The 26446-nt window shown below is 39.0% G+C and overlaps 2 protein-coding genes and 1 long non-coding RNA gene across 6 annotated transcripts in view; 2 read left to right on the top strand and 1 right to left on the bottom strand.

The window, feature by feature from the left end:
• LOC147758062 (uncharacterized) overlaps window positions 1-9314 on the bottom strand; it is a 114509-nt gene extending 105195 nt beyond the window's left edge. The window contains exon 1 of one of the 3 annotated variants that reach the window (XR_015320626.1): window positions 9176-9310. Coding sequence is in view for 1 of the 3 variants with exons in the window: in XM_086979595.1 (XP_086835721.1) it covers window positions 9176-9202 (27 nt within the window). In the remaining 2 variants the exon portion in view is untranslated. Of the gene's footprint in view, window positions 1-9175 lie in introns of all 3 variants that reach the window. The other 2 variants (XR_015320627.1, XM_086979595.1) reach the window with 2 other exon arrangements.
• The window catches only part of LOC111245483 (inactive tyrosine-protein kinase RYK-like), a 30006-nt gene extending 20663 nt beyond the window's left edge, over window positions 1-9343 (top strand). The window contains exon 6 of one of the 2 annotated variants that reach the window (XM_086979555.1): window positions 9225-9343. In XM_086979555.1, the coding sequence (XP_086835681.1) occupies window positions 9225-9330 (106 nt within the window). In that variant the 3' untranslated portion in view covers window positions 9331-9343. Of the gene's footprint in view, window positions 1-8393; window positions 8760-9224 lie in introns of those variants that run through there. The other variant, XM_086979556.1, reaches the window with a different exon arrangement.
• Window positions 9344-23151: 13808 nt separating this feature from the next.
• On the top strand, window positions 23152-26356 carry LOC147758063 (uncharacterized). The gene is made up of 3 exons (XR_015321899.1): window positions 23152-23346; window positions 23727-23804; window positions 23988-26356. It is a non-coding gene; the product is annotated as an uncharacterized LOC147758063 (long non-coding RNA).
• The last annotated feature ends 90 nt before the right edge of the window (window positions 26357-26446 follow it).

Raw genomic sequence — 26446 nt, forward strand, 5'->3', positions numbered from 1 at the left:
GCATTCGTTATGGATACCTTGTAAGTTGTCAATATCGAACTAACACTGACTCGTTGACTCGTATACGTGCGACATGTTTATCTAACATAGGCTTTAATTCCAGGTTTTACAGCTTTGACTTATTACTTTACGAAGGCGCCCCTTTATTATAATTATAGTTATTATTGTAAGCCCAAATTATGCTTGTAATCCTATTTGAACCTTATTAGGCTTGTGTTCAAACAGTAGCAGTTGTAACAATATTCAATGTTTCATTGCTTCTACAAATGGGATCTTATACCAGTGAAAACCAATACAGCATAGACCAGAATAGATCCCGTGCTTTGTCAAGCGATGCAGCGTCGCACGATCAGTGGTGCATTCAAATAGGAGCGCATTTAAATAATCCAGAAATTCTATGGGGATTGTATGTATGTCTCCTATATACAGAATGGCCTCCAGCCAAGATGCTTGCGCTTTCAAAGATAAACGCCGCCGAAGTTAAGTTATGTAAACGTTGATTTAAACAATTTTCATGATTGTCCGTCTAAACATTGAAGCTGTAACGATGTCATAAACTAGAACTGCAAATATGACAGGGAAACCCTTTAGTAAAAACAAATTATAATATGCACAGGTTCGCCTACATAGAATAAGATTGAATTCCGGGAAATCCTTTTTCGTCCCCTGTGAACACAAAGATAAAATGACTGATCTAAGTAGACGTCCCATATTGGGTATCAAAACATTTTGCAACATGCCCCTAAGTTAAACTTAGTGAAACTGACAACGTCCAGCAAAGCAACATTTACGCACGTAGACTCTTCCAAACCGGTTGAAGTCATATCGAACATCGTTATACCTTCAGCCAATTTTTGATTATTCAGTAATTACATTTGGCTACAAGGTGAGTGAGGACAATAGCTCTCCAAGCGTTTTAGCAGTTCTAAAGGCTTTTAATTAGGACAATAAATCCACTCTCGTCCTGATGAGGCGCAGGTTTCTCGAAGAGATTTACGATAATTTACTGGATTACTTAACTGTTGCTGTCATGCGTTTCGCCCTATTTCCTGTGTCACCTAAAATATGCGTCGTACTATGTCTATCTCTAAGGCTAAAAATAGCTCGCACTGTGTCCTATTCTATATTCTAAAGGAAGTAAAAAGTGTGTGTATATTGAAATCAGTATCAAAGATCTAGAAAAGAGCCACAACAATTTTTATTATTTTTAGGAGGTCTTCCTGGTCAGATAAAAAAATGTTTATCTTCATATTTAAAAATTACAGAAATAGTTTTTATATGTACGTTTGCACTTATCAAAGCTCTCGACAACTGGTGTAAAGACCTTGATGGGTCTTTGACGGGAAAATTTTATGACAAAAAATTCATTTTCAAGTTTCATATTTTAAAAATCATTGCGAAAGCCTAATGTGCAGAGTGCAGATCTCTGCTTCCCAATAATTACGTCGAGGTTCTGCTGCTGCTTACCGCTTCTATGCGTTTGAGAAGTAAGTCGGGCGATTTGACTTATACCGTACAGTACGATATAAGCGACTATATATATAAGCGATATAAGTAAGCGCGTGCATTTAAATATTTCAGATTTGGCTTACTCGGACATATTATTAACCCACTAACACTAAGCATTGTCCTTAGAAGCAACAAGGAAGAAACCATCCTTCTAATGAGTAAATCTTAGGCGAATACAACTATGTCGCAAAAGACAACTATAGGAATGATTTCCTTTTCCCTGTTTTCGTTTGTTCTCTTCTATATGTCGTTCAAACGTGGATCTCTCTGCCTCATAAGTCACCGTTGTGAAAAACACCTACTCGATTTAGCTTTTGGGCTGAGTCAGAAAACTGCCCGGGGCGCTTGCACTGTGTATGATTTAGGCCACATCTCTGATAGGGTTGCTTACAGGTGTTTCGCGAAGTGCAATGGTGGTACCTGGCCCTAGTCGACCATCTAGAGCCGACGAAGATCAATTAAAGGCCTTTTCGAAAAGAGACAGTCCAAAAACTATGCGTACATTGGCAGAGAAGATGAACTGCGATCACGTAATTATTGTCAGGCGTCTTAAATCTTCGAAATATGTTTGTGCGTCTCACAAAAAGAAAAAAAGAACGAAAAACTCATAGTAGCAGCTTTCTCAATATATCGCTGGGCTTTGTACCAACCAGAGAAGAAAACGGACTAAGCAAGGTAAAGCTATCCTTCTTTACGACAAGGCGAGGCAACACAGAAAAAAAACTTAAGCCAGATATTGTTTCCCATCAAATTTACGAGACTCTGCATCGACAGACTAATGTCGTTTGCAGTCACTGGCAAACGAAATGGAAAGGCTCTTAAAGGTCAGGCTTGACGAGCTCTTCAACCAAAGGTTTCAAATTTTCTGGTGGAACGGATTAAACAAATTTGTTTAAAAATAAAGGAAGATTATGGAAAATAATGATCAATACGTAATAAATCCACTCGTTATTAAATTTCAAGTGAAACCTCGAGTGAAACTGCCATTATCTATGTACCGACGTTATAGTGATAGCAATGATCGAAATATATTTTTGCGTGACTTTCATGGGAAATATGTACCTTTTCTGGTCATTTTGCTATTTCTATTGCAGCTCCTTTCCGCTTCCTCCACCAAAGTCTCCATTGAATACCCACAAAACTCAACTATGGCAGTCTCTTCAGTAATCAGTTACACAACTTAACATTGAAGTAGTCTGTTATGATCCTGATACGAGTATAAGTGCCACCAAAGCTTGCTGGCAATACCAAGCGTTACCTTCTGCGATGGCAAACTGGTAACATTATAACGCTTACCGAGATTATAGACTTGTACGGTGACTTAGGTTCGACACCACACGCACACAACTTTGTACTGGAAAGGAGCCATCCAAAGCAATAATTAAGGGCAGTATCGGAAATATTTATTATAATTAGCTAGTTTTCTACCTTTTGTATTCGTGTTGTATATATTGATATTAATAGACGCGAATTCAACAAAGGACAAGTCTCAATGCATATAGCACGGAAATAAGGCAAGCAACCAAAGTCGACTGCTGCTTGTTAGTGCAAATACGGATCTTTTAAAATTGAAGTACCATGAGTGTCACGTGAATATGAAAAGTTAATATGACGATACGCTTCTTTGGAACCAGAGGATGATACAAATTAAAGTTTCTCTGTCTCCTCATAACCTCTATTCGAGCCTCAGCTCAGCTTGAAAGGCCATGCGAAGCAACTTCACTAACAGCTATTCAGAACCGGGATTTGCGGCTGGCTTCATTCGTTGATTCATTCATCGTTGATATCGTGATAGGCGTGACCTGGTAGAAGGTGGCTTGACCGTGCCCATTGCCAATGAAAGAAAGCAGCTTTCTTCTTGTGATGCCTGAGCATCAGGACACAAATTTTACTCGGCCGACCTCCGTTGAAGTAGATCAAGAGTGGATATCGAATTTCACTTATCGGCCATTTTCAAAAGGCACTCGGATTTTTGAATTATGAAGTGAGGTGATGGTAACCCTGGTGAAGCCTGCCCTCGGCCTGGTAGCAGAAGTTGCTTTCCTGCTTGAAGCTAAAGCTGGCGGGTGGTAGCTGCACAGTGAAAAGCATCGAGAAAACTGCTTGGGTAGTTTAAGGGGTATCGGGAAGCGCCGATTGAATAACTCTGCAACAGCGGGAAGTCTTGCAAACTCCATCTGGTGCGCAGAGGCCATTTCGAAAGCTGAACGTTCTATCAAAGGGTAGATGGGAATTGAGCAGTATGTCGCTGGAAAAGAGAGAGGTTAATATATGTTTTGTGAGTGTGTGTGTCTGTGTGTATAGAAATGTTTTTTGTAGAGAAAAATAAAAAGACTTTGGAAACGTTTTAGCATATATTGTTAATTTTATGATAAGACGTCCACTAGCAATAGCTGAATTAGCTTACTCAAAATACTTGTTACGGTATAATGGACACTTGTAAAATAAAGAGGGCCTAAATAACAGTGTTAGAGATTTAGACTGGGTTTGAAATATCCGCATGGAAATATCAGCTGATGCATGAAACGGGTTACCGTTCACACATTCTCAAATATGAAAAACGGGAATTTATCCTGTTTGCTATCGACCGCAGGATAGCAGTATATCGGCAGAACGCAAACTCTGCAATATCGAATGTACAGTATACAACAGGCTACATATGAAACCCTGAGGAAAAGCACATAATTCGATATAAATTCACAGGTGACCCTACCCAGAAACTTCAATACATCGTTGAAAACGATATATGTAATTGTTTGACGCAATGGCTCAGACGATTAAGTTGCTGTGATTTGGCAAAGCCAGAATTTAGTCGTTCACTGTTCGCAATGAAGTACATAAAACCACGCTTTATATGAGTTGAAAAATCTTAGGTAGAGGTATATAAGATGATTAGGATAGTAAATCTTTTCTTATATATGTATAGATTTTCGGTAAATATCCGTCGCAATCGTTATAGATATTTTAACCATTTGCCTGCCCGATGTCTATATCTCAATGCACCATCGACTTGGTTAACAAAATGTTTGTCTCTCAAAAGCAGCCGTTTATTTCCCTATAAAAAAATCGAAGTGTATTAAAAATGGTTTTTTAGCACTTTAAATCTAAATCTTATAAAGGATTTTTTATTTTTTGTCATGAAAAACCTCCTAGGGCTGTTTCATAGACCGCGCCCAAATTGGCAATAACACAGGCCGTCGAATTCGAGCGAGAAAGGTTCCAAACTTGAAAAAGGTGTTGTTTAGCGTGTAATTGAATTGAATAATAACTGATCTTCGCTTAATTTCTGAAAACAAGGCTTTTCTGTTTAACTTTTAACTTTTTTAACTGTTGTTTTTTTGTGGAAGGAACTGGCTTTGAACGTATGTTTGTTACGATAAACAGCCAAATTCTTTCCTACTTTAAATGCTGTACCTTGTACATTTATCTCCTTATCTCAGCGCGCGTCTCAATAAAAACGTCCATGCAGCGTATGCGTCGGGATGCGACTGAAGTATACTTGAAGGGATTACTCTCCTACTGTGAAAATCGGCTAGAACACAGTGTTTTTTCAGTAAATCTCCTAATTTTATATTACAGATGTCAAATAAGGGATACCATATCATATTTGTTTCTATGGCAAACAGTGGCCATTTTAGTTACTCTAAGTTTCAAATCCATTAGGATAAAGGCCCGCTTAATTGTGCTCGTTCTAAAGCTAACTTTACAGCATGAGCAAATAGCAGGTTCATGGGAATTAACTTGAATTTGACTTAATACTCTAATTGTCTAAAGGCACATTACAGTGTAATACTGCCCTAGTTTCACTAACAACCAGTTCTTAGTTTTACTGGACAGCAAGATGGATTTTCCAAAATTGTCTGTATCACTCTTTTTTGGTTTGGATACAGTTTATATTGGCGGGCTGCCGCTGTCACAGTTACCTGCGTCGTTCGCGATGCTAACGAAGGAAAGCGGCTTAGAAAGCTGGCTAGTTGGAAAAAGGAGGCTCGGCCATCGAACGAGCTTTGCTGACTTAGTCGTTTCTACAATTGCGTCCTTCGATAGATCAGAGTACGAGCCCCATCTTCGCTGCTAGCACTAATACGTTCAAGCTGGCTTCCTGTTTTCTTTGTTCAACGATTTTCCTTGAAAATTGTCAATTTCTTAGCAACACCAGAATAATCCGTCGTCCACATCGACGGCGGGACAGCGACAACGTTCCAGTATCGTAAGAGGCTTGTCCAGCTTCGGCCGCTAGAGTCGCTAGACGTTATAGCGACGGCTAGGGATTCCATAGTGATCTGCTAGAGGAAATAGGCTGTGATAGAGAGACGAGGGCCACATAAAAAATGATGTGTACATGTATAAAGCGATGGACATAAATGCGTTTTTAGCTAGTCGAAGAGCGGAGGACAATTACGAAATCATTTCTTATCACAACAGAACGAAGCTTAAATTGATCCTTGATAATATAAAAATGCAAACTGTAAGTGATAAAAAAGTTGAAACAGAGAGTAATTTGTCTCCATGTTTCCAACCAAGAACTGGTACGTTGTTCTCTACTTATATTTTAGCAAAAAATGTACGCCTCTTCAGTGGACAGGCACTCTAATTTATATCATTGAGCGTGAGTGCAATTAGCAACGGTCGTCCTCAACAGCTGAGAGATTTCAAATGTTTATTTAGCCAAAGTTTAAAAAGTGCGACGCAGAGAACTTGTTCTGGAAACTTGAAGGGCTGTGTAAAACAGACTAAAATTTTAGTTTAGAATAGAAGCCATCTGTTAAACATTATTATTACTGATACAGAAATCATACTCGTTAATTGTTTGCGTATTTTTTCGACATCAGTCAACCCTACGGCGCGGTTATATATAGTTAATAACATTCTCAATTAATTAAGTGATAAAATCAGGACACATAACTCATAATAGGAAAGGAACTCGATCTAGAAAACATATTACAAGAAATTATTTGCAAAAAGCATTGACTTACTCTAACATTAACCTTTTCTATATGACCTTCATTCACTGATGGTGGTCAATAAGTGTTGATTGAATTACAACCGATATAGGCTCTGCCTGAACCGATTTGGCTATTTGCTGCTGCTGCTCTAGATACAGTGAATATTCGTTTCCAACGGCACTAGATTATTAGTCGAAAACCGAGTTTTGCTGTTCAGTGATTTTGTTAGGTTAGTGATCATTCTGTCCGAGTCTTGACGGGCCGACTCGGCTCTCGATGTTGTCTGTGATGCAGCATTGCCCAAGGCTCCCGGTAGCTTGATTCCAGATGCAGATCGTCCTTTACTAACTGACGGTGAAAGGGCGACGGCCAGTGTACGTGAAGAAGAAAATGATGCCTGGCCCACTGATGGGCAACGAGCTCTTTGCTTGTCGACCTTTTTACGCTTCGTGCCGTACTCATGCATGCATTCACTGATAACGACAGCAGAATATACAAAGGCGGGAACGGGCAGAGACATACTGGAGTGCATACAAAGATGTACGGTAAAGATGCATGAGTGCTATACTCAACTCTTTGATGCTAACCTCTGTATACCGTGTACCGCCTTTTCATTAAGCAGAAAAATATCTCGATGAGTAAAGGAAATGCGAGTCAATACGAATAAGCGAGCAAAAGTTACAATCTGGCAGTGTGTCTTCGCATATTGTGGCAACATGCTAAACCGCGAAGATGTAACATAAAAGCTTAAAAATCGAGAAATAAATTTTTTCCGTCTGCTGTCAAGGAAAATGACACAGGGAAAGATGCGGCTTCCGTGCACACGATTATTCCAACCAGAATTTCTAGGGTAACAATTCAACAGAATAGGACGAATTGCAATGGCCATTGTAGATTATTTCGACTTTTACGTAATACGAAATACGTTGAATCCTGTAGAACCCACATTCAAATCAGGGTCTATTAGACTGTGCCATTGTGCCAATGAATATTTGTGAAAATAATTTATATCTTCATTATTGTAGCAACCTGCTTAGTGCTGACACCATGTAACTTTTTGGGAAACTGTGATTCCGTTAGTGTAGGCTTAACACAAAGATGTCCAAATCAAGGAGCCACTGGTTTGAATCCAAGATGTGCAGATAGACATTTTGTATTAGTAATGGGAGATGTGCTTCGTACCATGCTTTCTGCTCTGGTTGTTGCCACCATTGTATACAGACCATTATAATTTAGTTTAGAACGTTTCAATCGTTGTCGTCTTGGTGAATGGTTCAAGAGAATCACATTAAAGAAAATCTAATGCTTTGCTAAAAGCCAGGGAGTGGCTGTCTTATATACAAAATCTCTGTTCGAATGAAAGATAGCATTTTCAGGGTCTTCGGGAGGGGACGGGCGAATATTTAAAGCGAGCTTAGTCACTCTTATAGCAGCGTACGATGATGAAGAACTTGCTGCAGCATAAATCAAATGTTCACGCCTCATTCTTCTCAACGGTTTTTTTTTCACGGAGCTAAAGGAGAAGTCGAGGGAAGAAAAGAAATGTGGAGGATTTTCGTCCTCTCTGCTGCTTCTTCATAAAAGAAAGCTCATGGCTGAACTAATCGTATGCACCCAAGAGTAAAGCCGATCTCGAAAAGCCATTTTGTGAAAAAATGAACGAATGTAGGTTTTCGATCGGATCCTATCTAAGAACGATGAGGATACCTTAATACAACTGCTATGCAAGACTGTAATATAAAAAAAAGATCAAGAGAAATGAATATAAACAACAATAAGCCTATTGTTTGTAGATACACACGAACCTATAACGATGTACACGAAGGGCAGATGCAAGAGAATCATAATATAGCATCTAAGTGGATGATATAATAAAAACTCTGATAGTCGAAAATAAGCAGAGAGTAAAAAGCTGGACTAAGTCAATCGCTTTTGCAGGACCAGTCGACTACGGCGCGTTAAGGCTATGGTAAACACTGCAAATCGAAGGAGATGGGAAGTTTTTGAGCACGCTAAGAAACAATGAGCCACTGTCATCTGCAGAAGTAGATCGTTCGAACCCGATGGGACTCTATTGTATCTCAATAAAAGTCTCCTTTTAACATGGGTCAACACAAACCTCTCTTTGTATATGTCAGATACTTAGACTATCCTGCATGCATAATACATTAGGAAAAAGCGGCTTAGAAAATAAATGGCCTTTAGTAAGCTTATCCAACGCACAGTTTAGAGATAGACACGAATTAGCAAATGCAATATGATGCTGATCCCACACAAATTCAATGGATAGTGATATGACAATAATTTTACTCGGCGTATTATAGGGGTTGTTTTTTTTCGTCCTTTGAATTATATATTTTGAAATAATTCACGGCGCATTAATGGAAATACAATGACCACTTGCTTATTTTCATAACTTTCTTTTAGTGTTCGGACGTTTATTATTGCAGTACGGTCATTACACGCCTTCACTCATATTTGCTCCTCCGAAAATAGAGGTGCCGGCTCGGATTTTACTAGAACATTATTGACAATCATTTTAGCATAGGGTACTTTTAATGGCAAAATAAATTCTAGATAACTTCTTCCTGAAAAAATAAAGCAGTGCAGTCTCATGTGAAGGGAAAAGCAAGTTTGTCAACTTATAAGTCTGTTAGAATAGTGTATCTAGAAATAATTTCAAAGTTTCAATTGGTTTTCATGGAGATATTAAATCCTACCTTGGCATTTTGAGTTGAATGTATCATTTAAGTTCCATTTTCCTTTCAGATACATCTCCACTGTCTTCCACTGGCCGCTGACGTTATACTTATCTGAACAGATTTTTCAAAGCAAAGTGAAGTTTTACGCAGTAGATTGGCCAGAAAGAATCTGATGGAAACGTTGTTAAGAAGGCCCGCTAGTTCGTCCTAACTTATGGTTGCGAGTGAAGTCGCTTGTGATCGAAAAGATACTCTGAGGGCTGCTGGAGCCGCTGTGGTCACTGCGTCAGCCATGGAGAAGTCACTGACGCCTAATGGATGCTATGAGTTTTGTTGCTCTGCGCGTCACCGCTTTCTCGTTTTCTAACCACGACATCGTTCTACCCTATCATCAACCGTAATCGTCATTTTCACCATTACCGTTATCGTTTCCGGTTACAAATTTGCTATTAGTAGTGAACACGGCTACCACCACAAGAAATTCGTTAACGCATACGATGATTCACCGCTTGCATCCGCTTCAAGCTGCTAACCCAGTACCTAATGGAACAGCTAAAAGTGGAGTGTTCGTTAGGCCACGTAGTTTAATATCAATGAAACCACATTGATGACGCTCCCTGTTTAACGAAGCTTTCTTGCCCTTTTGAGTAAAATGGTGACTCCAACTCATAGAGTTAAGTCTTTCAAAAACCTCCAATCGACAATTCGCCGATTCACTGTGATCTAACCTTTATCGTTACTGTCCTTAACTTTCATGTGACATATTGTGATCTCTAAACAAAAATGGTTGTATTCGATGCTGGATATACCAGTCCGCCCTCACTCAGGTACCAGGCTTAGTTCTTTGGGGGTTTTGGCAAACATCCGGTTCTGCTTGTAGGTACGTGCGGGTGTTTAGGTATTTATAAAGGGTCAACAATGGACTTGGTGCTAATTACCGACCGACCAGCACCATCGCCACCAAATGTGGCTGCGTTTATCTTTAGTAAGCCAATTTGAAAACGATCTAAACAGCTGCTGACAGACTGAGTGAACTCCGTCAGATGCATGAAATCTAACAGCTACTTTAAAATTCAGGAAAGGGTCCGTGCAGCTTTTTTGCGACGGTAGCATTTTGGTGCTGCGGGTGTAGATGTGTTGGTCGTAAAGGTTTATCTTTTGCCTCTTAATTTCTAATTATGATTTTTGTATTCTTCTTACACCATAAACTACTGAAGCTTTAACTCACCTAAGTCACTTAATTTCACATTTGCAGTTCACTCATTATTACAATGTTATAATGCACAAAGGCTAACACACAAAAGATATATATATATGTACCGATTGCTTCAATGCTTGAAGAAGTCGACCTAATTTATGACACATTTTATAATGATATATTTCTTAAGAAAATTTGTTTCCGCAAACTGTGTGATTTCGTCATTCTAAGCGAAAGTTATTTATGCAGAATAAGCAATGTATTTAAATGAGCTGGAAACACTTTTTACTTCTGCTAAATATTCTATTTTGGCAAAAGGAGAAACTGTTTGGATTTGATGACGCTTAACTTGTAGCCATTGCAAAAAAAAAATAACTTCCGGACATGGGCAGAGGCACACCTCTCTAGAAAAAATGGCAACTTTGAGTACTTGCCGTTTCATGACCTGGTTAATGTGGACTTTTAAAATGATGCTGGTCGTGCTTGCATGGCCGAGAAGATAGGCTTACAGCCCTGAAATGGGCCATGAAGCTGAGAACAAGTCAAACGAGCCTGGAACAAAGGAAGTTCAAAATGTCTCTTCTTCTACCTTGAGAGTAATAACTTTGTAAAGCTTTGACTAACATAATTTATGTCCGAAACGACGTATTTTTCGGTCTTTATTTTAACGCAAGTTGTGCAACAAGAAATTTCTAGCGGCAGCCTCAACGCATGTCCACGACAACGCTGAGGTGACGTGATTACTGTTGTAGACAACCACAGTGAAAGGCACATAGCCTAGCGGTTTAAAACAACACAAGCATTTATTTAGGTTAATCGGTACGTAGAATCAACCGTATGTAGGATCAAGTGCCCAAAATGCGTACCTAATCATCAAGTTTTGTTTCGTTCAGGCAGTCTATTGTTGAACGTCGCTGAAAGTTCCTAGAACTATTAAGCCCATCAACTTTAAATAGACGCATGGTAAACACGTAACCAGATAAATATCGATAGCAAAAGAATCGAGAAAACGACATGTCACGTTCGGCAACTGAAGAATCGACGTCTGAGAAAGCCTTTAATGACATCAAAAATATACGATATATATTTGTATTCCCTGGATTGCGGGATTACGATTATCACTAAAAACTACGTATGAGGAACCTCGGTGAAAATTTCGGGTGTTAGAACGCATGACCACAACAATCCGCAAATAGGCTATAACCTTTACTTTATAACACTTTCGAGTCAAATAATAGAGGCTAATTTAAAACAGACGACTTCATGTTGTTTATGAAGTCGAAAAGAAGCCAACACCTCATCAGAGCTCCACAGTATCCTAATCGACTTCTTCAAACTCTGATTAAAAAAATGTGATATAAAATTCCAATGGACGCTACTGGTTACCCCCCCCCCCCCCCGCCGTTATCAAGGTGCTATAGTATGTCGAGGAAAAGTAGAACAACTCCGAGCAAACTTTTCATGCTGCCAAACTGCATATCCGACATAATCTAAGGCCGGCACAACAGGAACAGAATTACGTAGACTCTCGGACATACAAGAGCTATTTCCATAAGGAGCACGGGGTCGAGTTTGTGCCAAGAACTAAAAAAAATAATCTGCAGCCCTTGTTTGGATGCTCACGATGTTTTTCGTGAAAATGGGTAGAACGGTATATAAAGTCAAGGTGAGAAATACCTCATGGACGAACTACGCAAGTTATTGCGCACTGTGTAGGTAATTACCCTTCAGTAGACTGAAAGCACAATTTTTTTAACGAAAGATTAAGGGCGCCTAGGCTCGCTTCAATGCAGAACGCGGTCTACTTGTCGGTTCAGCCAAACATACGAGTCAAGTATTTTAAGAAGCCTCTATTATACCCTAAATAAAAGAAAACCAGGAACTCCGAATGTATTCATATTTTCGTCATAATCCAAGTCAATCAAGTAATAAACGCATCGTCATACAATCTTCTTAGCAAATGCCAATTTCATTAAGAATTTTCCGATGTAACAATATGGAATACGTAACGAACGTATATTTAATCCTAAATCTTTTGAAATCATACGAAGTTTTTAGTTGACGGTTCTCCACGCAACTCACCTATAATTCCGCAAGCCAGAACCAGTCGACACAATAACCTCTGCGCTGAATAATAAATCACTGGGCGATATACTCGCCTGCCGAGAACCCTAGATTTTTAGCAGAATATGGGAACGCATATTCCACAGACATAGGGGTTCAGGAATTGCCTAGAAGGAAAACTCTCTACGCTAGGTCCAGACTGATTGCTCCAAGGAAGTCAACTGACGAAGCGCGGAAAAACTACGACGTGGCTCAGATTCGTGTAATTTCTCTAACAAAGAAAGTGTTGTACGCCACCCACGGTTATAATAAAATACAGATAACATATACATAAATCGTACTTAATTAAACGCTAGCCCAGTCTTTCCTAGCTATTTTTTGCTACCATTCGGTTTTCGCAATAATAATAATGGTTGGGAATTCTCTATTTTTAGTTTAGGCCCTTTCACTGTAGCACTGTTATAGTTGAATAAGGTTGAACCACACGCCAATGAACTCTGTGATTTAGATATTGAGTCTACCAAATTACGGTCAACGAGATAATGATCTAGTGTATTTCGTTGTTCTCAAATCAGTCATCGGTTAGTCAACATATACGTTTCACGGAAAAGTTACGCTTGGGGCTTTCACAAGCCAAACCTTCCACATTCATGTAGCGGACGATTTAAAAGAAGTTTAGTAACTGGCACCCATATCGGACGATATCCTAACTACAAAATACTAACTGATACTGATGTTTCGTTATACGCACACCTTTCGAAGAAGCTCATGAATAATTAGAGGAACAATCGGTATGGCTGCTTGTGACAGTACAAGGCCACATCGAACTGAATATACTTCAAGGATTTAATCCCATGCAGTGCAGCTATAAAATTACTGAACGGCCTTCTAATACCAAGAGAATAAGGTTTAGGCGGACAAAGAAGGATGTGATATTTTTGCACTAGAACAGGCCATGTTCTATCTCATCGGTTAGCTAATTTTGTTAAATAATATATTTGTAATGCTTTGGGATGTGATAGGTATGTGCTACATAATGTAGACATACGCAATGAAAAAAAAAAAACTGCTCTGCTTGTTACTAAGTATGAATCTCCCAATATTTGGATTTTCGAAATGAACTTAGTAAGCACACTGATGCTGTCATTGTATTTGTCGGTTTAATAGCAAGAAAGCACAGGACTGACAACATCGTTCCACGGTTCATTCTTGTACAAATTTCCAGAAGCCTATGAAGTGAAACAAATGATTTTTTTGAAATGATATGTTGCAATAATTTAAGGAAAATAATACCTAAAAACTATTGATCTATTGGAAAATATGTCCATAAATTGATGGAAAAGGATATCACTTTTTTCTGTTATTGTACCATTTATATGAATAATGGAAGTTATATGTGTGTCGTATATGGTACAGCCTACAAGCAATTATTGTGTAGAAAAACTACTCTTTTAAAAGTACGATATACTATCAGCATCGCTAGAGGTCGGATGGGCAAAGTATGATAATAACTGAAAGTGTCTCTCTCTCTCTACTATGCTAATGTTGTCTAAACAAGTCTTGGCCTAAACAAGTCTAATTATACATTCTCTGTACGGAAGTAATAGTTAGAGCATTTGTCTAGTATCGGAATATTGCAGATTCATTAGCATTTGAATTAATAGCTTATTAAGTTTTCGCTACCGTTGTTATGAACATTATTATACTGAGAGCAGAATTATTGTTAGTAGTGAACCTTGCTTATCAGTCAGTTGGAGCGATTCCTGTCCCTCTCCTGAAGGCCTACCGCAGGAGACCCTATTGCCACCGCTACTCGGTGACAGTTCTTTGTTGAAGGTGGTGACGTTACGCTTCTTTCTAATATCATCTTCTTTCTGATTCTCCTTTCAAAATCTATTTCACAAATCATCACTCTTTCAAGATGGATGAATGCCCATTACCTTATATATATATATATATATATATATAGCAGATAAGAGAGCCTAAACACGTCTCTTAAGAATCTCGCTTCTAGTTGAACCTTTCAATCTGTCTAAATATAGTTTGCAATTAAAGTGTTTACTACAGAATAGTATTCGGATCGTATGGGCGCTCAATTTATACATCTAGCGAGTTTGCGATGAATACGAAAAAAAAAAAAAAAAAAGGAGTTTTAAGGAGTCCCCTTGAACCTTCATAAGGAATTTTTCTTATGTTTACCTTACCATTATGTCGTACTACTTGAGAAACAATGATTATATAGGGTTCTTACAGACTTTATCTTGCCATCTGCTAATTTCGCAGATGCAACCATTGTCTATGTAAATAGTGGTAGGCAGAAATAGAGAAGTGGAAGCTCTCGTGGGGTGAAATAAATCGTACGTTCATATTAGTAGATTCCAGCTGTTTCGCCAATTCTAGAAACCGTTCACTTTCAAATTTAAAAGCAACAAGCTTTTCAAGAATTCGGATCCATCCAAATATCGCATGCTGTGTTGAGCATCACTGAAATCTGTTAAACGTTCGGATAAACGCTATATTTGCAAAAGAAATAAATACTTTGGCTTATATAGAAATGCTAAACTGCCAGTTACAGGTTTCCAGCAACACGTATCACCATTTATTTCCTTCAATTTTGATAAAACAGAAGCCCTAGATTTTATATTTTCCAAAAATGCTTGTCACAAGTTGCAACTCTAGGCGGCGTCACTAAGTAAGAGGGTAAAATTATCCGATCGAGTCGGTTAGGTTTCATACGGACCAGTCATATTTAAACGTTATCTATTTAACCACAATTATTTAAGGAAGACGGAAGAGAAACGACCAGGGACCAAATGAGGCGATCTGTGTATGACAGATCATTACTGACGTCGTGACAAGGACAACTAGCGGCTCGTCTGTAAGAATTTAGGTCATCCATGTATGTCCTTGTCGTAACGACCAGTCGCCATGCAGACGATCACCAATACGAAATAAATCACTTCGCGGTTCTCAATGAAAGGAGCTTGTCAATATCGTAAGACTATGAAAGCAGTGTTGCTTCAAGTATCTAAACTGCTCGGATCAAGCATACGAAAAGAGGACGTTATTCATAAGATTCGCTCGTTATCGGTTCTTTCAACGAAAAGAAAATGCATAAGGGGGGCTTTGCCGTGTTCGCAAGTCTCACGCAAAATCGCGTATCGTCACGTAAACTTCAGTTTGTAATATGCTTAGGTAAGACCATGTTGTCTAAAGCAGCGAAGTGAAAATTAAATATTTCTGTGTTTGGCGTCTTGTAATTTTAAGAAACTCGGATATTTCAGACTTGGGGAATTTTAATTTGTCTCTGAGTCTGTGCAGTATTGGCGATGCAATTGGAGCACTTAACGAGAACGTATCATTTCAGTTATTCAAGCCAGTGTACTGCAGAAAATTCAAAGTATTATTTTTAAACACCTTGAATTCGACATCATCTGTCTAAAAATCAGTTTCAATAAAGTCCACTGTACATTGTTCTATTAGACTTCATTATTTGAGCTATTTTGCTTGTTACAAAAATCCTTTTCATTTGACGAGATTGCGTCTTCAGCCCCATTTCCCTTCCACGTTCATCTCGAAAAATAACACATACCACATTTGCGGTCTGTTAACCATTTTGACTAATGCCAACAAAGAGAACCACAACCCTTTTTTGGACAAAGTTGATAACTTCTAGTTTTTTCGGCGTGTATATCAAAGTATTGCAATATTTAAAATGGCGGAGTCAGGGGATAATGAAATAGTAGAACGTCGAAGAGCAGCAGCAGTATGGTTATTCTGAAAGGGGTATAGGAAGCAGCGAACAACAACAACGACAACAACGAGGGCGACCGTTGCTGTTGCTGCACCGGACTTTGAAGCAGCAAGGGAATAAGTTAAGGGGTGTGTTCACCAGGGGGTTCAAAGGGGCTTTGAAGACAAACGAGGCGTCGGCATCCTTTCCGCAGCGTGGCTTAGCGTTGAAAGAAGAGATGACCGAACAACTTGCTAGTGATAGCTGAGCAACAACAATGACAACAACGACAGTAAGTGCAAACGAACTGTAACGGACGATGGCGCAACTAGCGGAACGCAACTGAAGGACGGAACCAGTGGCGAAAGAGCTACTATGCCACGATCGGAGGCGAAGAGATGAAGCAAGGAAAGACGACAAATAGGGTTCAGAAGAGGGTCTTACACACAACGCGGGAATGGGACAAAACAGCCCCTCGTGGGGCTGCGGTCCGTAGCGAGCCGGTGAAAAGAGGCTGGTTCTTAGCTTGTTCTCGGGGCTCCAACGAGGCACAGTGACGCCAGTGAGGGCGGAACGAAACGTAGATACAATGTAGAACGCATGCTAGGAGGTCAAGTTGAAAGTTGAAATTAGATTAAACTCTTCTGACAATTCCTGCGAAGACATGGATGAGAGTTAGCGAAAGCATTGAGCATTGTTGAGTCTCAGCTGACAGCGAGAAGGAGACAAAAGGAGCGAGAAACTAGAGGTCGGATAGAGAGCGTTCGAGGCGGAAGGCCAAAACGAAAAGAAGATAGTTCAGAAGGTAACAAACAAACAACCCTCCGTCGTTTGTGGCTCGTAAAGTTACACTAGACAGAAGTTGTTAGGAAAAGTTGCTGTGTTTGTCCAATCCTGCATCAGACGGTTTTTGGAGTATTTGACGTATACACCGATTTACTTGCTCGGAATTTTCGGCTCACAACTCTAGGATACATGAATAAGCGAACATCCATTTGTAGATGCACTGTTCTCCTGGGAAGAGGAGAAAGCCAGATTCCTGACACGTTTTCAAAGATAAATTTGTTATTGGGATGCAGCGCAGTAGAAATTAATTACCTGTTAACTTTAGCCTCATTGTTGAAAGGATGGCACACTATTAGATGTGTGTGATAACTGTTGTTCAAGCATCGAACGATTAATTTGGTCGCTCCATCAAGACCAAATCCCTTCATATCCGTTTTTCAAGCCATGAAAAGGCCTGAGCGATGGCAAATGTTTTCCTTTTCGGCTTTTAATTCGGCACAGCTAGTTAAGGGAAATAGGTCTAGAGCCCTGGCCTGTCAATAAATATTGCTTTCGTTAACGATTGTTTAAGGGAAAGTTGCTCGAATGCACTTTTCATTGCATTTGAGAGCACACCGCATGTTACTCGAGCTATGTTCCGAAAAGTCCGAACCTAACAATAATTTATGCCACATCATTTGTTGTACAGATGTGCCGTCGACATGGTCACCAGCTAAAGTTTTGGTCATTCGAATGTTCTATTAAGGTGAAAAATTCAACAATAGTTACTGCCTTCATGAAATGTTCACGGTTCCTAATAATTTTCGTTTCTCAGACTCAGAAATGTATAAACAGATGCTAAGTTTTTGATGCGAGTGGGAAAATCCAATGATTTTTGGTACCGTAGACGTACGACTGGTGAGGTCGTACAGTATCCTAATGAAGCAATGACTTCTTCTTGCTTAAACATGTTACTTACCACTGCTTATTTCAAAGGTTTTAGGGATGTGTTATACGCTTATCTTAAACAAGCACTCCGTTCCAGAAGTTATTTTTGGCTTTGGGACAAATTTACCCTTTAAATCTTATAGAGATGTTACACAATCCTCCTATCTAGGTGACTTGGCGGGCAGATAGGTGAAGCTCCGCAACAATTTTTGGCGTAACCGCCGAATCATCGAACTAGAGCTGATTACTTATGGTCGCTCGGGTCAACATAACAGCATAATAGCATATACGTTCTTGTTATTACAATAACAATGGGCTAATTTCTAAACGTAGTTTCACAAACTCAACAAGGTTCATATAATCTATATCGTATAATATATGACGCAAAGTGTTTTATATGGTTTTATATATCTAGTCTGATGCTGGGATCTTGTGTTGTTGACCAGTATTTTTAAAGTTTTTTTTTACTACTACTAGCATAGGAGGATGATTAAAATTTGCTTTTTGTTTGCTTTTACACTGACGACCCACGCACGATGTCCTTTGCACGCATTTTTTAAGAATGGTATCAGCATCATTAGAAGAGAGGTTTACTAGAGACGAAGTTGGCTTAAGAATCCAGTGGGACTATTACACCTGAACGTAAAGTCTCCCTTGGCACACATACGATTCGAAACTATCAATAAGAAAACGAAAAATGTATATATTGATTAGCGGACCAAAATGAATGAAAATCGTAAGTACCTTTAGTAGCTTGGTTTTTTACTCATGAATTGAGTAGAACGTAGTTTATCAAGTTTAAAGTGATATCAGGATATGGATCTATATTTTATTTTGCGGCTAATGAGGAGGTGGCTGGTGTGCCAGATGACACAATTCCTGCTGCCGAGAAATGTTGTTGTTGTTTTTATTAAAGTAATAAAGAAGAGGAAAATAACATGCACAGTCCAGCTAATCTTGAGACTAAGAAGTTGCATTTGTAACACTATAATCACCAACAACTTCGTTACTTTGTGACATCAAGTTTAGAACGATGGAGCTAACAGAAAAAGAAGGAATTTCTGGAGAGAGGGAAGCAGCAAAACGGGCTGAAAATGGAATGGGGTAGTCGAAGAATTTCGCGGTATGCGCAACTTCCGAATGAAATAAAGCGCCTCCTTGTGCCGATATCCCCCGACGTACGAAGCATGACTGGAGCAAGCAAAGACCGCGCGCCAGCCAACCAAGCGATGGGAGTGGGGGCGGTCGAACGGATGTAGGTAGTCAAAGGCGCGAAGCACCCCGTCTTTTGCCCCTCCACTGGCGTAGTGCCAGCACAATGCAACAAAGCAGCTGGTTTCTGAATAACTGTACGTCTTATCGCGAGAGCCGAGCTTCCACCTCGTTTGCCCCTTTTTGGGTCGTCTGTTCCGTTCTCATTTTCAACATCGAAAGCGAGCAAACGGCAAAAGAACCGACTTAAAGTGAGAAACAAAACGAAAAAAAGATAAAAAAAAAACAAGGAAGATGTGCAAAATTCAATTTGGGGAAAGGCGTGTCGCGACGAGAAAGCAACGGAAGCTGCTCGAATTGAATATCTGTTCATACGACCCGAACGAAACCTTGTAACGGACCCGTGAGATGCTACTTCGGTAAAGTGCACAAAGCCAAAACGACGACGGATAAAAATAAGTAAAACGCGTTGACAGCTTAAGATAATAAAACAAAGGTATTCCTACGGGATGTGTGGTGCTCAGTGAACGAAGGCTGCTTCACGGTAAAGCAAATTCACAAATTAAAATCAAAAAAAGAAAGCCATTTATCTATATATCTATCTATTTATCTGCCTTTTAAGTATCTAAGCAGCGGCAATATTTATAAAATATACTGTGAAGTCCCCCTTAAAGTGCCATATACTAAGTAGAAACCTCACTTACTAAATCATCGTCCACGGTTTTAAGTGCATTGATTATGCTTCTTTGTCAACCTTGCGTCACGTTGAAATATGTTGAAATTAAATGTATAACCATCATCATTTTGTGTGTTCAACGGTCTCAACGTAAAATAACAAAAGTAGTAGAAGGCTTCGATTTAATAGATAGATCGTTTAATGCGAACTAGGTCTTGTTATCAAAGCTTTTTTATTAAGATACAAAAAACGACACAAGATTTTTCGTCAGTCATAGATTTTCTGACGATAAGATCCGTATTTATTCTTTACTTAGTAACAATTTCTCTCACCGCATCGAATCTTACGTCTATCTTACTGCTACAGTGTTGGTGATACATGCATAGCGATCATTGTTAAATAAGCGTCTTTTTGATATATCATTGTATATAGTAAGAAACGGGTAAAAAATAAGTCGCTAACTATGGTTACTATTTTGTAAATAAAATCATTTTTTCCAGTGCATGAAGTACATACGGACGTCATTTCGTAAGTCCACAGTGCCCCAGTGACGCGTCTCGACTTTCTTTTTTCAGCAGTTTAAAGCAGCGCCAAGGATAATAAAAGCAAGATCTGTAGTCGAATGAAGTGTTTTTAGTGACCTTAACTATTTGCTAATGAACATGTGGCATTTTTTATTTTCAATTTCATCTACGAGTGATCTCTATAACATTGAAACTATCTTCGCTTATGAGCTAGTATCCATTACGCAATGTAAAGTCCGAGGCGACACTAACTACGAAAGGTGGCAATTGTTCCCTCGATGGCTCTTAGCGATGATGGTACGGCTGAACGCTATATGGCTGTAGCGATGCGTGAACCAGCGCAGAGGAACTGCACAGAAGGCTGAGAGGCAGCAGTGTAGGATGCAGGGCTAGAACCATGCTGGCAAAGCGAGAGATTGGGCAACTTTGTCCGGAATCCTAAGAATCGTGCAATTATAGCATTAGACACGGATGATCACACCGTTGCAATATTGCCTTAGTCATAACTATTATTGGAGTTAACCCGGCGACGAGAAGCTCATCAAGAAGGAGTTTCTTAGCGGAAAGGACACCAACCGGCCTGATTGTCGACCACCTGGGTAGCAGTGTAGATTTAAGGAAATCAGGATGATCAAGCTTGGCGGAACAGAGCTCTGTATCGAGGCGGTGTCTACTTCATCGTTCCGACGCAACCCGTCCTCATAACTTTCATGGCAGCAGTAGACATTTGGGGGGTACGCTCTCTGCCGCTGTTACGCAACGCCTGGATTAGAAGTAGATATATGTACGTCTAACAAGAGACAGTTATGACCGAGGAGTTGTTGTCACTAAGAATAAAGGATACTGCCAGCGTCAACCTTAATGCGTACCGACATGCGAAGGATCTAGTAAAGTAGCATTTACTCTTTGGGTAAATACTTTTTGGGACGATAGTTATAGAATATTTACTGTAACCTATTCATACGTATAACTCGGCGTACAATAGTCGTCATGTATAACACATAATAAGGATATAATAAACATTTAGAAAGTGTCTATTATTACCGCTTGTGTGTCCATAGCAGCGAGTAGGCTGGAACCTGTTTACGGTGCACCTAAGTGGACATCATTAATTTTTCAAAGGATCTAGGTAAACAAAAGAAGATGTATAGCATTTAGTAAATGTCTCACTACTCACATATCGAAAATTGTATATTTATAAATATATACGTACAATAGGTGCGGAAATAGCTATTATACAGGCACGTACCAATTCCATGTTACTCACACTGAACAAACATACGTTTTGACACTTCTATGCTAACTTGTGTTTACATGCCGGATGAATAGTACTTATAGGTACATTCGTAGAGGCAAAGGGCATTTCTGAAGTTATCGTAATTTTATAACGTCGTGCTGATCACTTGAATGCATTTATAAGTCAATCTCGTCTTTGCAGAACCGACGCTCTGGCACCTTACTATTAGCATGAATTAACGTTACTACTATCCGTGTGTTGCATGTATTAAATCGATATCGACCTCCGAACATTGCAACGGAAATAAAATAATCAAACTAAATGATCGTAAAACTGAAAAATCAGAAAAAAAAAATTACGTATTTTATTTACTTCAAGACGTGCTCTAACTAATACAACCGAAGATATTAGGATCGATAATAGTGTACGCCTACCTATTCTCTTATAGCCAATGGAGTAAGCAGATGTAAATCTGTTAAAAACGACTTCTGCCTCTTCGTTCCGAATGCTGGTTAGGCCTCACGGGGCCCTGCGACCAATAGCAACACTCCACTCAGTAGTAAGTGATAGAACGCCCTTAAGTCACGGGGAGATTTTTTCTTGGTTAAACCACCACGGCGACCGCTTTCATTATTTATTTGGTAACGTAATCTGGCGCCAAATTCCCAAAATCAGTTCCCATACCGCATGAGATGTTGTACTTGCTGGGGACTGCTTATATCTTGTTTCTCTTTATTCGATCAATGATGCATGGCTTATGGAGCGCGAGTCTATGACGTGATGAATGAGAATCATCATTATATAGCATCACTTACATCTAACTTGCTATGCAACTACACAGGATAAGACAGTTCCGTCTTATATATAGCAAAAGAGACGCATTCTTATCAAGAACAAATTTACTCGATGAAGATTCTTCAACTGTCAAGTGACTTGTGTTCGAACTATCAGGAGATTATCGCTTGAGTTTTTATGTTTTAATAGTAGGTTAGAAAGACAGATGACCGTATGATACAGGCTCTGCAAATAGAATCGGATCTATGTACCCCTGATTCCTCGTATCGTAATGAAGATCAGTAAACTTGACAACGTTAGCTATATGGGTATGTGGTACAATGAATTTATACGCATTCGAAATTCTACCGCAACCGAAAAGATTGATCTTAACGATCCAGACGAATGAAGCAGTGACTATCCAGTTGCCTTCGAAGGTAGACTGTATGTATAGAAGTTCCAGAAGTAATCTAACATAATTAATGATATTTTTGCCTGACGCTTAACCTATCTGGTCTTCTAGTGCTGGAATTCTATTAAAGCTGTTAAACTCCTTTTAGGATATAAATAACATTTGTGTTATACTATTTTGCTTGAGCGCTGAATTGCTTTTGCCAAATGTGTAGCTCAACTATTTAGGTGATTCAATGCGCTACGACATTGTATAGCAACAGTCTTTTCAAGCATTTTAGTCAAACGTTTCACCATCAACAGTATTAACTAGAAGCAATCGTACGACAAGCGAGCCCGGCAGTCATTTAGCGAACACAAACTAAACATATCTATGCAAGTGCTGAAGTTAGTTAGCAGCACACGGCACAAAGTTCTATAAGGCTTATGGAGACGTAGTTGATTTTGCATTATCCTTCAAATGCACGCCTCCACGCTCTCAAACTATCTCACGAGTATCAGCAGAATGCCCCGGGGCATTGTCGGCTGACTGATTTCGTTCAAACGACTCACCAAACTTCCATTGCGTTGCTTCCTTACAACTGCATCGAACTTCGGAGTCAATAGTTAACTATATGCATTGAATGGTTCAGGATCACCGGAGTATAGTACGTACGGCTTTTGTTCTATGTTGTTTTGTTGTGATGGGGGTGTTCAAGAGTACCATTGACTGAACAACTGGACTAAATTGTTTTCTTTCTCCTTCCAATAAGGGGTCTCTAAAGAAAGTGAAGTGTGATAATACTCAGATGTTATCATCGCTTATACTTGAACCTTAACGAACAGTGTGTAAAGTTACTGTTATGTGTTGCTGTGTGAATAAGTAGGACTTATAATAATGATGTATTAATAGGACTTAAATTTATTAATGGGCAACTTATTATGGGAGAACTGAATTAAAAAAGTATATATTATTCATACAAATTCGGCAAAAAAGTATAAACTAGATTGAGTTCCAATAGGTGTATTTGTTTCTTTTTCATTAAAGCTTAAGACTGACCCGCGATTAGCTGCTGTTCTCGTAGAACCCTTCGCCATGCAAGGGTTCTTCTATGATGGATAACAGGTAAATAGTATATCTCACCTGTGCTTCACACATATTAGGAAAGCTCATATAAATGCATAAGCGTTTTCTTCTATTTTCACATGTATTGACATGAGGCTGCTTAAACAAGGCATTTCGCTGTTTAGAAAAGTCAAGTTATTTTGTTTCTTATCTCTCTTTTATTTTGTGCATTACCGGATACAGACCAGTGTCGGACGCTTACGCACCACCCGGACTATACTACCTCCAAAAACTAAGATGGACTAATTTTTAGGCTTCTGCCGCAGTTTCGGCCACTAGAGAAAGGTCAGCGCCCACAGATCGGTAGTATTCGTGACTAAAGTGTTCCACATTGCTGCGACGCAATGATGTCGGTAACAGAGTGGGAAGATGTGACACCAACTTCGGCGAAATGTCAGTGATATTAATTACAAATCTTCGTCTCAAGAGGACCAATTGCAATATGAGTCTGTACAACTTCAGTGGCTTTCGCTATCGGTCCAGAGAGAGAAGCCCGCTTGCATGTTGTTTGGAATTCGAACAGCGTTCACGGCCGGCGCCGGATCGGCGCACTACAGTCGATGAAAGCGATATATAAGAACCAAATAGCGATTCTTTATTTCAAGGTTCTTGCACCGTTCAGAACCCCAGGAAAGCCAGGGTCCTTTTCTGCTTGCCTTCCTTTTCTTGGCAACATTTTCACACATTGCCTCCGTTGACACAACCCACTCGCGACATCTCGACCGACACTTGGAGATCAGTCTCATAGCATATACAACAGCGTCGTGCAGGATGGCTACAGTTTAGACGTTTTAGTCGAAGCCCAAGCTAAAATCTATGTGCAGTATTTATACATATACATACATTTAATAAAATTATAAAAAAACGAGTATGAGATTATCGTAACAGGCATCTAGGCAGAAACGACCGGCGGTACTTAAAATATAGGTTTTTGTGTCAGAGTCAAGTGTATGCTATTTTTTTTGGATCAATTTAATTGAAAAAACCTCACAGCTTTTCCATATATCTTTTAATGCTTTTCGCTTCCTAAATATTTATTTCTATAGTTTTTAATGATAAGACACTAAACTTATTAGTCGACCTATGGAGTAGGGAATAATTTTTCATCAATAGCTGTCTTGTCCTCCATCTTTCATAGTCGTCGAGATAACCTTCATAATTCATACAACGATGCTATAGTGGTTATTACCTAAGTGAGATTTGTGTTCCAATTTCTGTCCGTGTCAAAATACAGAGGCGACAAAGCACAATAAAAAAAATCTTTTCTCAAAACGTAGTATATACAGAAACGGTCAGAAAGTCTCTCTAAATATGAGGAAATGTCTACGCTACTTATCACATTTTCATAAACAATATTCTTATCAAGTCGTGAGGATTTATTTTCACTGGTTGTTCTTCAGGTATGTTATGCCAGCTTTTTTATTCAATTTTCAACGAAGAAACTACTGAAATAGCGAACATATGAGATGGCCCACAGGGTAAGTAACGGGGGTGCCAACGGGTTACCCTCACTGACAGCAAACTTCTTCTTAATATGGCGTTCACAGCGAAAAGCCTTTCATTTTTTTATTAAAGACTATTATGAGTCCTAAAACAGTTATTATTAGATGGTAAATAGGCTACGCTCCTATTAATGTAATTGACAGGTTGATAGTCTTCTACTAAACAACTGGTGAAATACAAGTAGTAAGACCCATAAATTCACCATGGGCCACTTATTGCAAGTGACAAAAAGCTTTAATTAGATGTAAAAAAATGTTTCTACCTGGTGTATATGTGTGTTCAAAAAGTATGATAAATTAATTACCTTCATAATAAAGATACTGGCAGGTATGTAGACTATCGTTCGTGTCGTTTTTAACATCAAGACAGCAGAGAGCCTGCAGCAGCACGCAAAAACTTGTTGTCACTATATTACTAAAATGTGACACATTTTTTGAAATCTTAAATTTTACTGTAAATAATTTTATAATAATAATAATGACAATAATAAAATTATAATGCTAAAAGATAAACACACGTTGCGTAGAAATTTACCTAAGCATCAGATCAGAAGTATGTTGACAAATGTATTAAAACATCTGTCTTTGTAAATTACTGTGCGTTTCATTCTTGTGAGAGACAAACGAATTTTACCTGCTCATGACGATTACAAAGTGCTTGTGAAAAAAGAAAATATATCTAATATTCTAAAAATAATTAAAAAATAATTAAAGCGTTCATCTGCAAATGTTCAGGATGAATCCATAATCCAAAAGCACTAACAATAGGCAGTGAAAGAAAATTGTTGTTTATAAAGATACCGGTCTTAAGTAAAGTTGAGTTGGACTTGGTACGGAATAAGTTTAACTTTTATTCGAAGATTGTTTTCTAACATTATCTCCTAAAATTACGAAAACTTGACTGATTACATTACGTAGGAAGAGTGTTCATCCGCCGGGATTTGTTCCTTGAGAACGCTGGATTATTTATTTAAAATAGGCTGTACACGATAGAAACAGACCGAGGGGTTAAAATACAATAGAATATATTTAATCACAATAAAACGCAAGCACAACGCTGCCCATCCAATTCACTGTCTGTTTTGTAGTTTAGTAAAATTTCAGTAAAAAACATGAGTCATCATCAAGTTCTCGTTTGTT

The sequence above is a fragment of the Varroa destructor genome, unplaced genomic scaffold (assembly GCF_002443255.2).
Source record: "Varroa destructor unplaced genomic scaffold, Vdes_3.0 BEIS01000002.1, whole genome shotgun sequence".
NCBI classification, from domain to species: Eukaryota; Metazoa; Arthropoda; class Arachnida; order Mesostigmata; family Varroidae; genus Varroa; species Varroa destructor.